At 33.1% G+C, this 13896-nt stretch overlaps 1 protein-coding gene across 1 annotated transcript; it reads right to left on the bottom strand.

Annotated features, from left to right (window-relative positions):
• Positions 1-1509: 1509 nt before the first annotated feature.
• Positions 1510-5800, bottom strand: LOC108750144. The gene is made up of 2 exons (XM_018489404.1): positions 5552-5800; positions 1510-1998 (listed from the first exon to the last, which is right to left on the bottom strand). The coding sequence occupies exons 1-2, from the start codon at positions 5798-5800 to the stop codon at positions 1510-1512; spliced, it is 738 nt and encodes a 245-aa protein (XP_018344906.1).
• Between the last annotated feature and the right edge of the window lie 8096 nt (positions 5801-13896).

Raw genomic sequence — 13896 nt, 5'->3', positions numbered from 1 at the left:
GACGTTTTATGCCCCAGTTTTGGACATGTATCCAAATTTGTGCTGCCTAGGATATAGGATAAGGATAGAGGAAACAATAAAACAACGAAAAATTGTATTTACTTAATTAGTTGCTCCGTCTCTTTTTCTCCCTATTTTATTGTTCTCTTTCTTTTTCTCTCTACTTAAATAAGCGTTTCAATATTCCACTTAAACATTTGTTTTTCGAGCATACATGATTTAGAGTGGAAATTTAGAGGAAAGTATTACGTATCCATTTGGTGAAATGTTGTGTGAGAAATCTCGAGAGGTTGGTATAATTTTTGTAAAAAAGTGATAAAGAGAGAGGGGGGAGAGAGAGAGAGAGAGAGAGAGAGAGAGTGAAAAAGTGAACAAAAAATAACATAGAATATCGAGCAAAAAGGATTTCTTTTTATTTATTGTATTTTAAACTTATTTTTCGGACATATATGAATTTTTTTTATATCTCTCAGCTTTCTCATAATTACATTTTCATAGATATATAATTACATAATATTCCTTTATACAAATATACATTTTTAAGTTAATTTAATATTTTTCCTAATTTTTCTATATTTTTTCTTTATTTTTCAATATTACATATAATTTTACAATTTATTTTTATTAATTTTCATAAAGTTTAAATTATTTCATCGCAATATTAGGTTTATTCGCGTCGCATGCTCTTATATGCTCCAATGTGTTCCTACAATAGCACTTACTCACTTCAACGAATTTGTTGGATTGCGATGCGAATAAATCTAGTGAATTTTGTGAGGAATTTTGACAGAGTGAAAAAATGATGAAAAGAGAAAGAAGTTTAGGTGGTAATCATGGCAACGCTAGATAACTTACTTATTTCACGCATATGCACTCCATTTTGGCCAACACTAACATCAAAGGTGCCGACAGAGAGTTGCTACTGTATATACTGTGCTAATGGCAAAGGAAGATTGGCGATCATCATTAAGTTCACAAAGAAATTACTCATTGTTTCTGATTCACAAGTCATAATATATACACATAGTATAGATAAACCGAGCATGTGGCGAGAGACATGGCAGTCACGTGCAAGAAGGAGGGAACACAATTAGATTTTTCGTTCTCTTTCTAATAGAAGAAAGTGGGAGGTGCATCGTGCGCGATCGTATGTCTGCTCAGGCAGATAAAAAAAAGATTATAATTATGAACTTATAAAGTAAATGCAAAATAAAATGCGGGTTAGCTTCAAAATATGTGTCGCCTTGCAACAAAATATATTTTACCTTCAAATGCGATTGTAAGAATTTTTAATAAAAATACATAATAGAAGGATTTGAGGTTAATATAAATATATTAAAAATAAAAACAAAAATTTTATTTTTTTAACACATACATATGTGTATACAGGGTGCGGCGCCAAAATCCGGACAAATTATATATATTTTTCTAAACATGTTTTATTGCTACAATGAAAAGATTTACAAAATTTGTTTAGCTCCATTGTTTGTAAGGCCATAAAGAACATATTCACTCAATATATCCCCCGCTTGCTTGAATGACCGCCTCCATTCTCGGTCTGAAGCGTGCGCAGGTACGCTTTAATGCGTCACGGTCCATATCGGTGAATGCCGCTTCAATAGCGGCTCTCAATGATGCGACGTTTGGATGTCTGGACTTGTTCGTGACCCTTTCAACCACGCCCCATACGTAGAAGTCCAAAGGATTCAAATCTGGGCTGTTGGGAGGCCAGAATTCTTTCCACCAAAACATGTCGACGTTGTCCGACAACCAATTTTGCACCAAATGACTTGTGTGGGCGGGCGCACCGTCCTGCTGGAAAACATATGGCTTTCCAGCCGACACAGTTTCCATCCACGGCTTCACTACATTTGTCAGAACACGCAAATAAACTTCTTTTGTGACATTTTCCCCTTTGTTAAAAAAAACGCCCTCCTTCGAGTGGAATTTCCTCGCCGGTGTTGCAGAACCTTCGTTGGACTTCTCCGACTCATGATACTTTGCGAAGACATCATACACAGTCGATCTCGGATACCCGAAAAACCGAATGATTTCTGTCGCCGAGCGCCAGGCGCGAATACTTTCGATAATCGCGGCTCTTCAATTGTACTCCGCACTTGGACAACATTGCGACTGTTTCGAGGTTATGATGGTTTAGTACATGCGTCAAGCTATTTGACTGCCAATCGCGACATCTACCAATGGTATTGAACGGAGGGAATTTCAATTTGAAATTTATCCGGATTTTGGCGCCGCACCCTGTATATACCTGCCGATACATAAAATATATATAATATGTAACGTTTCTTTGTAAAACTGATAAAAGAAACATACATTTGTAAATAACATATGAAGTATATTACTTACAAATATATGTTTCTTTTATTTATATTTGTTTAACGGAAAAACAAATAGGAAAAAAACAAAAACAGTTTATTTTTAAAATATTACATTGTATTCAAGTACTTGAAAAAATAAAATATTGTTTTGTCACAAACAAAGTAACACACTCATTTCTAAAAATATATTTTATCTTCAACATATATATTTTTAATGATTTTGAAATAACGTTAGCTTATTATTATTCATTCTAATTCTTTGAGTGCAATTTTTAAATTTTTTATTTTCATACATAAGACGTAAATTAAAAAATGTTAAAATTAAATTTATTATTTGATCTCAATGACTAGATGACGAGATTTTATTAAAAGTATGATTGTTAACTTGAAGTACATAAAAAGGAAGAGATTGTAAAGTTTGAAATATTAAGTGCTGTAAAATGTTTTTAGTTTTAAATATTGTATTATAATTATATCTGCATGAATGTTTTTTCTGCCATTCTACATATTGTTAATATTATTTGATGCTTTACATAAATCATCTCGATTCTTTGCAAGAGATTGTTAATTTGATTTGTGTCTTTTTGTGTTGCATTTGAAATTAATCATTTTTTGCAAATAGAACAATCAATGTTTTTATAACGTTTTTAACAATATAATTAGATATATATTATAATTATTTTACTGGCATACTCAGTTAGACATTAATTATTATTTTTCATTATACAATTATGATTTATGAAAATAGTATTTAGAAACTTGTGTTCTAATGAGTTTTTTGTTCTAATGAGTCAATATTTGCTGTTTTGTGTAAGTTATTTACTTCTTTCTCATTGCTTGTAGAGCCGTGAGAATTTAATAATAATAATTTATACGATAATTGAAGGAGTTCAGTATTGTGTGTGTCTTCTAGAATATAATTTTTCTCATTGTTCATAGATTCATTTGTATTGAGAATACAAGTATTTGAGTTCAGCGCGTTTCTGTACTCGAGTGTACAGACCAATACTTTTATGCGTGACTGTACTGTACTCGACTCAAGCGCGGCTCGGAAAACTTCGACTCTCATCGTAATTAACCGATATCCGTTTAAGTGATCTCTCTCTCGCAGTCTCTGCTTGAATTCCGAAATGAGAGGACAGCACGCTCGCGGATTATAAAATTTACTTTTCAATAAATTACGTTCATTTATAAGTTTCTACTTAATTACTGGCTCAACCCATCCAACCATGCTCTGCTAACAAGAAGTCTTATCAATTTGTTAATTGAAGCAGTTCAGTGTTATCCTGCAGAATACAATTCGCACTCGAAGAAACAGACACATTTATAAACTGTAAAACTTTTCTATATGATACTTTAAATTATTTGGCAGTAAGAATGTTATTCCAATCGTTCATTCTTCTTTCAGGGAAAAAAGAGTTTCGAGATGATCTTGCGACAATTTATAAAAAAATCTACTTTATCGATGTTAAACGACTCTTCTCCCAATGCAATAACATTTTGTAAATTAATTATGAACCCAATAAATGCAATTTTATGACTGCTTTCAAGTACACAAATATTTGCTATCGTTAAAGAATTAATGTATGAAATAAATGTTTTTACTTTATTCTTTATAGTAAGTAGATTATCTTTTGTTATAACACGTTTTGTTTCTGTCTTATCATATAAATTGCATGAATTCATTAAATCAAATATATCATTAAAAAATTTGTAAAATTTTACAGTTGCTGAAGCCTGAGAAAATTCTAGTAACTATAAATCGTATTCTGCAAATGTCAATGCATCACTTACTGAATTACTTAACACTTGTACTGCTAAATTTACTTTCATTCTTTGATTTGAAAAGTTTACATGCTTTGTGTAATTTTATTAGCAGCATGCAATTCTTCAAATTCTTGTAAATTGACCAATTCCGCAATAAATTTCCAGTTTATTGTGTTACCATTTTTATTTATGATATCTCCTTTCTTAAAAGCATTCCTAATAAGTTTTATCATATGACATGCGTCATAGAATATAGTTTAGATTTATTAGCGGGATACGTAAAGTATGGAACAAGCTCTTCTACGTGTTTCTGTTTCAATTGTGCACCTAATATCTTACACATAGCAATGTTTGAAGAGGCTCCGTTAAATATTATACTTACTACATCAATGGTATATTTATGAAGTACACATAAAATATTACTTATTAAATCAGCTTTTTCACAACCATTTAATGACTTAATAAGATAATATGCAATCGAAACTTTAAAAAAATGACTATGCAAACTAGCACGAAAACAAGAGCTTCAGATATATGCGATATGTTATTATTAATGTATCAATAAATCCATGCAATTCTTTTCCATTCCAATCAATATGTCTTTTAATGCTCGTTTCATTTAAAATTAAATTAAATATTAGCTTCTTATTGTTTTCTTGAGCAATTTATATTTTATGGAGTACATTTTGTATTATTTTTATCAGCTATTTCTGGATTACAATTAACACTTCGCAACCACTTTCTCAGAGTTGATGGATGAAAAAGACATTTTAAAAATGTTTTTTGGACATAGTAATATATTTTTGGACATAGGGCTGCTGGAGAATGAAAATGAAGCGATGATGTAAAAGTTCTCAGACTTCGTGGAAATTATTTTTTTCTCTTCTTACGTAAAATTATTTTTACTGTCGCTGTTAGGAGAGGACATTAAGTTCTAAAAAAAAAATTTCAAAAAAAATATTACAAAAACTATTTAAAAAAGTATTTAAAAATCCGTAAGTCTTTCTACGTTTTTTCACGGACGTTAGTATGTAATTAATAAATGTATATTTTGTAATTGTAGTTTTCTTTGCGCTTATTGCGTTAGACATTTAGATCTAGAGAAATAATCTTATTTTAGCAAAGAGAACTTCTAACAATTACAGGTTTTCTATGAATATAAATTATTGTACATATATTTTATATATACATATATCACTTTGTATAAAGGTCCCAAAATTAACGCAAAATTTGAATTTGCCGCCATTTGTGCAGTAAAGTGTTGGCAGCCCAAAAAAAAAAACAATTTAACAGCTGACAGTTTAGGGTTAGTGAAAATGGAGCGTTACACGATAGAACAACGTGTGTTCATTATTCAACAAATGGATGCTGATTTTTCGAGCAAAATCATCCTAAGCGATGAAGCACATTTTCACCTTGATGGCTTTGTTAATCGCCAAAATTGCCGCTTTTGGGGTACGGAGAACCCACATGTGATTGTCGAAAAACAAATGCATCCACAACGTGTCACTGTTTAGTGTGGATTTTGGGCTGGAGGCATCATTGGACCATACTTTTTTGAAAATGAGGCTGGTCAAGCAGTGACTGTTACTGGTGCTCGATATCGCTACATGATAACACAGTTCTTTCTGCCGAAATTGGATGATATTGATGTGGCCAATATGTGGTTTCAACAAGACGGTGCCACATGCCATACAGCTCGTGAAACAATTCAGTTACTGCATGAGACGTTTCCAGGTCGTGTACTCTCTCGTTTAGGTGATCAGAATTGGCCCCCTAGATCGTGTGATTTAACACCATTAGATTTCTTTTTATGGGGTTATTTGAAATCACAGGTCTATGTCAACAAGCCCACAACCACCCGTGCATTAAAGGAGGAGATTCAACGCTGCATCAACGAAATTCAGCCACATTTATGCAAAATGGTCATGGAAAATTTCGACAAACGAGTGCGTATGTGCATGCAAAGCCGTGGAGGCCATTTGCCCGATGTGTTATTCCACAAATAACCCTATCCTATGTACTTTATGATTCAATAAAAAAATAACAATCAAAAGACTAAAAACTGTGTTTTCTATTTAATTCAAATCTTGCGTTAATTTTGGGACACCCTTTACATTTCTTTTTTTGGAAACTATTGAGAGTTGCAATACTCCTTTTCTAATTATATGTATAATGTCCAAATTTCTTCAAAGCAACATGTGTACATACAAAATACATACATAGATTTTCTTAATAACTAAACATATATGAATTGCGTTCAATAAAACGCATATCTAAGAATTATTTTATATAGTAATATAAACTTTATGAAATTTAGTCTTATCATAGTAAACTTTAACGTTAACACACACATTAGATATTATTATAAAACTATATCAATTATACAATTTTCTTAATTACACAGCTTTATGCAGAGTTGAAACCTATGGTAAAGTTTGTATATATTTAGATTTAATATATTATATATTTATATTTTATATTGTATGTATTGGGTGTGTGAATATGACTCCGCCCTTTCCAATAGGTTCGCTAGTGTCACTGCTTACGCGTACATTAAAATGTTAATACTTGTATTCGATAGTACTTTGTGTCAGCTGTCAAACGTAGTATGTGACATACGGTTGAAGCGTAAACAACAAGTATTTTTATCGCATTAAAAATGTCGGGTTTTATTCCAAATAAACATCATTTGCGGGAAGTTTTATTGCACTATTTTAGTTCAGAGGAAACTTATCATTTACTTGTGGATATTTACGGTGAGCATGCTCCATCAAATATAACTTGCAAAGAATGGTTTCGACGGTTTAAAAACGATGATTTTGACATTGAGGACAAAGAACATGGAAAACCACCCAACAAATTTGAAGACGCTGAATTGGAAGAATCATTGGCTGAAGATTGTTGTCAAACACAATCAGAATTGGCAGCAACATTAAATGCGATCGATCAACTGTTGCAAAACGTTTGCGAGCGATAGGAATGGTTCAAAAAGCTAGTAACTGGGTTCCACATGAATTAAAAGACAGAAACATCGAACGTCGAAAAACCATTTGTGAAATGCTGCTTCAAAGACAAGAAAGAAAAGGTTTTTTGCATCGAATAATTACTGGAGATGAAAAATGGATATATTATGAGAATCCAAAACGCAAAAAAGTCTGGGTGAAGTCAGGTAAAGCCGGCCCATTACAGCCAAAGGAAAATATTCATTGTACCAAGGTTATGCTCTGTATTTGGTGGAATCAGAAAGGTGTTGTGCACTATGAGTTGCTGAAACCGTCTGATACTATCACTGACGATGTTTATCGACGACAACTAATGCGTTTGAAGGTAGCTATAGAAGAAAAACGACCAGAATGGGTGAATAGACGTAGCAAATTAATTTTTCAACATGACAACGCCAGACCGCATACTGCAAAAGTCGTGAAAACATATTTAAATGGACAGGACTGGGAAGTGCTACCCCACCCGTCATATTCGCCAGACATAGCTCCTTCAAGTTACTACTTATTCGGACGATGCAGTCAGATCTTACAGGAGAGCGATTTACTTCTTACGAAAGAATTTGACTCAAATTTGATAATTGGATTGCCTCAAAAGACCAGGACTTCTTCATGCAAGGAATCCGTAAATTGCCTGAAAGATGGGCGAATGTTGTAGCTGCAGATGGAGCATACTTTGAATAAATAATTATTTCATTTTCTAAACAAGCAAATGTATTTTATTTTCACAAAAAAGGGCGGAGTCATATTTACTCACCCAATATATATTTCTATTTCACAAAATATAACAGGTATATACATATATTGTATAATATGTATATACTTATTAAAGATTTATATAGTCCAGGAATGATAAATATTTATTTTCTTAGCAATTAATTAATATTTTAATAGCATAAAAAATTTATGTACTTATAAGCATTATAAACATTTACCTTGAGATCATCAATAGCATTAGCTGATAATAAATTCTTTTTTAAATCCTATAACATAATTTTCATTGTTAGTCTATTTTGTGAGTGTCTATATTTCTTCATCTAATTTGCATGTTCCTGCCTATTGTAATAAATATATTTTAAAAATCCAGTCTATTTTTTTTTCTTACAAAAATCTGCTTCTGTGAAGCATATTGTACTAAGACTAGAAGTTTTTACTATAACTTTCTTTTTTGTATATCTGTCTGTTTCATATGATAAATAGTTTTCTGAACGAAAAAATTTATTTACAATATTTACAAGTAATTAACTAACGACATGAGCAGTATTCGATGCCGATCTCGCAATAAACATAAAGTGATGATTAATCTTATCAAGCATAACTTAAAATCTATCGCTGAGGCTTACAAAAGATCCGCACGATAAAGTATGCATAAAAATAAGTTAATACATTTAAAAATATTCGTACTAATAAGTTTGCCGTGTCATAAATCGCACTCCATGTAATATATCAGTGAAAGAAATAGGCAATACGTGTGTAGCGGATTGCTACATAATTAAGGAAATGTCGGTAAAGAAGGAAACTCACTATGGAGACCAGACTCGAAGTTAGTTGATCGGCCGTGGCGTTTCGTCTCAGTCCCACACTACTAGACTCATCAGTAAGGCGATGTAGTGGGGACCTGCCTTAGACGACCTGGAATCAATCTCAGTCGTTATCCTATTTAAAGGATCTTTGCGTGACTGAGGTGCTTACGCGAAACCGAGCGCGTTCCGTCATTGGACCTCTGGTAGCGGTCGCCACACGTGTTACACGGTTCTCTAGTTGCCTAATTAGTTATTATTAGATACTGTACCACGCTCCATGTAATCGCACCCTTATGGCTCCTGCACATCAGCGCGATGCGACACGCGATACGCGACGCGCAACATCCAGATTGCCTTCACTCGAGTGCATCTATCATTTTATCATTTTATCTTTGTTGTTTATCAAATATTAAACAAGGATAAATAATACATGGGTGCATCTGGATAAATTTCCGAACATAGTCCAATAAGCATATATATAGTTTTTCCAGTAGAGAAGAGTTGTAAGATGTTTTGTTATGGGGATAAAATTTATTTCCATTACCCGTCTTTCATCAATCAGCGTTTGGTATGAAAGCGCTGTTGCTCGTATGAAGATCCGGGCTTACTCCTCAAATCCTTTCAGGTCAAATTTCAGAATTAACGCTTTAATCACGTAATCGTTTAAAAAGAGTGAGAAATTAATAGTTGCCGCTTGCATGTAGCAAACGTATAAGAGATTCCACCTATTTTATCGATTTTAATATGTGTAATTGTACACAATATTCATTCAGCTCTCAATCGTAATTTATTGTGTCTCAATCGTCGCCGCCACAGTTTTAATGCTATGACAGTCCGCCATATTGTTGGTTTTACAACCAATGCGTGCGCAGAACAAAACTGAACCCTTTGTTTGCTCGTACTGTCATAACTGTAAGTATTGTAGTTATACGGTGATGCCACTACGACCGGAGGTTAAGGTGTCTTTTCATGTGCAGCACGCTGCGGCAGTAAAAATGTTACGTGATGCCAATTTTTCATAATTGCTTCCGCTGCATTTACTGAGCATGAAAAGGAATAACGGCAACAGCATATGTATTAAAGTTTAACCTTAAATATGTATCTTTGATTTGCTCAGTTCGAAAATTAATGTGAAAAACTTAAAAAGCTAAAAACTTGTGATTATATGGCAACTATTAGTGCAGTTACGATTTAGACAACTATCATTTCAGGTAATTATTTAGAATTTAGAATATCCTTATTACTTCAAATTTGAATAAAAATGTACTCATTGTACATGTTATAAATGTACTCAATTTTTTTGTAAATATTGCAGATTTTCTCGGCTTCGAATTCTTTGCTGCTCGTTGTTCGTTCGATTTAACTTCAATAAGACGCGGCAAAATATGTTTTGCATTGGAAGTGTGTCATCTCATGTAAAATTTTTAATCAATAGTTACGAATTGCTACGTATGAAAAGTCAGCTTTACATGACATTTTCCCGAAAAACTAGACTGGAAAATGTTGGTAGTAATAAAAATCCCTAGACAACACGATTTTAATTTGTACGGGTTAGTAACACTGTTGAAATAGTAAGGGGCTCTGCACAATAAAAGGAACAGGGAATAGAGAATAAGAATTTCAACTTATCAGAAACTGTGTATTCCATAATACATGATTTCTGATAGGTTGAAATTCTTATTCTCTGTTCTCTGTTCCCTGTTTCTTTTATTGTGCGAAGTCCCTAAGTCCATAAGTTTGTGGTATGAACTTATGGACGAACTTATGGACTTACTACTTCAACAGTGTAAGGGTCTGAACATAAGAATTGTTGTAACACTTACTTAGAGACTTAAGTTGTAGACGTAAGTAACGCACAAGCTTTAGCGTATGATGTACGATTTATTGCCATCTCTTAGAGACGCGGCAATAAGTTGTACGTCATACGTGAAAGCTTGTACGTTACTTATGTCTACAATAGAAATCTAAGTAACACTCATATTCATAGTCCTTCCTTATTTTAATGGTCGAAGAAGCTCCATGAAGAATTCCTCGATTTTTTAAGGCCTCTTTGTTTTATAAATTGATCTCAAGTCTGTCTTCCCGAAGAAAGAAATATTTTAGGGATTTTAATAATCTACTGAAGACAGCATGTCATAATATATAATATATGCAAACCTAATATCGTGAATTACGAATAAAGATTATAAAGATATTGTTAGTTAAATAAAATCATGATTAAGCATTTTGTAAAAATAATGGACAAAAATAAAACTAATAGCGAATTTGATTGGACGCACTCATTGCGCACTGATACACATTAAAACCGCCGTATATGCACAAAATAACGTAAATATATATTTATAAATAAATATAAAAATCGATTAAATCGTAAAATATTCAAAACATTTTATTGCATTATTAGGTAAAATATGTATTTCATAATTCGAAATATTTGCATTTTATTTTTATACTAAACTTAAATCAGTGTACAACGGCTTTAATATGCATCAGTGTTTCCAGTCGAATTCGTCATAATGCTTATTATACGAAGAAGGAGAAAATGCTTTTGGCATAGTTTATTTCCGAAAAAAAGCTATCGAAAATAATTATCGATGCGACGGATCTAAATTAAAAGCTATCGAAAAAAAGACCAGTGTGACAAAATAAATTTGGAGGTTTACTTGGGTATGAAAACTACACCTCCTCCTCAAGGAAACTCGTAACCTCCCTTGAAAAAAGAAATAATAATAAGACTTCTTATTTGGTCAAGGAAAGTTCATGAAACGTGAAATGAGGAACAAAGAATCCTCATTTTTCAAGAAAAGACTATAAATACAGGTATTAGAATATAGATATAAGTGCTATGACAAGTCTTGTGCTCAGACCCTTACTACAGTATATACAGTAACGCAACTCTCCTGATTTTATGTTGGCCAAAATGGAATGCGCATGCGTAAAATAAGTAAGTTGCCTCGTCTTTTTTCCTCCCTTTTTTTATTGTTCTTTCTTTCTCTCTTTATTTAAATAAGCGTTTCAATGTTACACTTAAACATTTGTCTTTCAAGTATACATGATTCAGAGTAGAAATTTAGAGGGAAGTATAACATGTATTGTCCACTTAGTGAAATGTGTGAGAAATCTCGAGAGATTGGTCTAATTTTTGTGAAAAAGTGATAAAGAGTGAAAAAGTAAACAAAAAGCAACATAGTAAATCGAGCAAAAAGGATTTCTTTTTATTTATTGTATTTTAAACTTATTTTTTGAACATATATATTATATGAAAATGTTATGAGAAAGCTGAGAGATATAAAAGAAATTTATATATTATATATAAATTTCTTTTATATCTCTCACACAGCTTTCTCATAACATTTTCATAGATATATAATTACATAATATTTCTTTATATAAATATACATTTTTAAGTTAATTTAATATTTTTCCTAATTTTTTTATATTTTTTCTTTATTTTTCGATATATCTACAATTTATTTTTATTAATTTTCATAAAGTTTAAATTAATTGCAGTTTCACCGCAATACTAGGTTTATTCGTCGCATGCTCTAATAATCTCCAATGGTCCTACAATAACACTTACTTCAACAAATTCGTTGGATTGCGATGCGAATAAATCTAATGAATTTTGCGAGGAATTTTGACAAAATGAAAAAAGGATGAAAAGAGAAAGAAGTTTAGGTGGCAACTGTGGCAACGCTAGATAACTTACTTATTTCACGCATGTGCACTCCATTTTGGCTAACACTAACATCAAAGGTGCCGACAGAGAGTTGCGCTACTGTATATACTGTGCCCTTACTAAGGACTAAGAAAATTATGTTGCCTAGAGATTTTTGTTAGTACCAACATTTTCCAGTGTAGTTTTTTGGGAAAGTGTCATGTACCCCGGGAACAATTTTCTTGCGCTTGCGCTTGCGGCCTTACGCCGTATTAAACGGGGAGGTTTTTCCGTAAGTCGGAATCTACAATAAATGTTTTAAGTCTTAAGTTATAAGAAATTGATTAATTATAGTCGAATTTGAAAAGAATAATTGACTATGATTCCATTTCTTATGATTTAAGGCTTAGAACTCTATTGCAGATCCAGAGTAAGGGCCGCGACATAGATTTTTGCACAACACATCACACATAGGCCGGTATTCATAGTCAGATCTTATATTCAAGACTGTCTTAAGTATGGTCTTAAGAAGTCACAAACCAATCAGAGAGCCGCATTAGCGTCTTAAGACATTACTTAAGACGGTCTTGAAATAAGAATCAACTATGAATACTGGCTATAGTGCCTAAGCGAATCAATCAATCAAAATCTTTCCTTTCCTCTCATTTTACGGAAAAGGAGAATTTTGATTGGATGATTCCCTTATGCACTATGCATTATGCGTTTTGCATGAGTCTGTGCTCCCCGTCTAACGCATACCGCCACAGTATAAGTACATATACAATATGGACACTAAACTTTTTACGTGGTCTCCAATTTTTAATGCGCATGCGTCGATTTCCAACCAGAAATGTGACTGCTTTCAGTAAGTTGAAATTGCAGATTAGATTAGATAGAAGTTAGCTGGATCTCTTTTCCATAAACTATAATTAACCCTTTCGCCTACAATATCGTGTGAGACTCATGGTAAGGAAATCGGACCAAACATGAGTATCACGGGTGAGATTCCCGTTTCAGAAGTGGGATTATCCATCTCTGTCTTGTCGTGCCGTGTTTAAGTATTAAGTCGTACGAAAAGACGTATTTCCTTTCGCGTCCGGGAACACCGCGGGAAGTCCGGCCGCTATTACGGGATATTATCTTCTTAAGTACACGTAGCTAGATACTCGTTTTTACGAAGTTGTGTCGTATAAAATATCACGTAATCAACGTGTGACGATGGATCGTACATCATTAGAAACTCTCTTGTTTAACTGATCTTAAGAAGAAATTAATGGACCTTGGGTTTACCCGCTATGACTGACTGGGAAAAGTGTATTGACACTCTTGCAGACTATTATGAAAGGTTGCATGCTGCACAAACACTGACAGCTATGCCAAGACCCTCTCAAGGGAAAACGGAAATACTGGCCGTTAGCCAGCACACACATATCTCCGACGGATTAAGGGATACAGCGGCACAGGACTCGTCACCATTAATTGCACAAAGCTCGTTAAAACAGTCGTTACTCGAGCTCACACAACAGATCGCACAACAATTACTTGCGCAACAACAGTTACTTGCGCAGCTAATAAAAGACAGATAGATGGTTAATGTTGCGTCAGAT

The sequence above is a fragment of the Trachymyrmex septentrionalis genome, unplaced genomic scaffold (genome assembly GCF_001594115.1).
Source record: "Trachymyrmex septentrionalis isolate Tsep2-gDNA-1 unplaced genomic scaffold, Tsep1.0 scaffold33, whole genome shotgun sequence".
Classification (NCBI taxonomy): domain Eukaryota; kingdom Metazoa; phylum Arthropoda; class Insecta; order Hymenoptera; family Formicidae; genus Trachymyrmex; species Trachymyrmex septentrionalis.
Note: the sequence above shows the minus strand (reverse complement) of the source record. Positions and strands in the feature narration are given on the sequence as shown.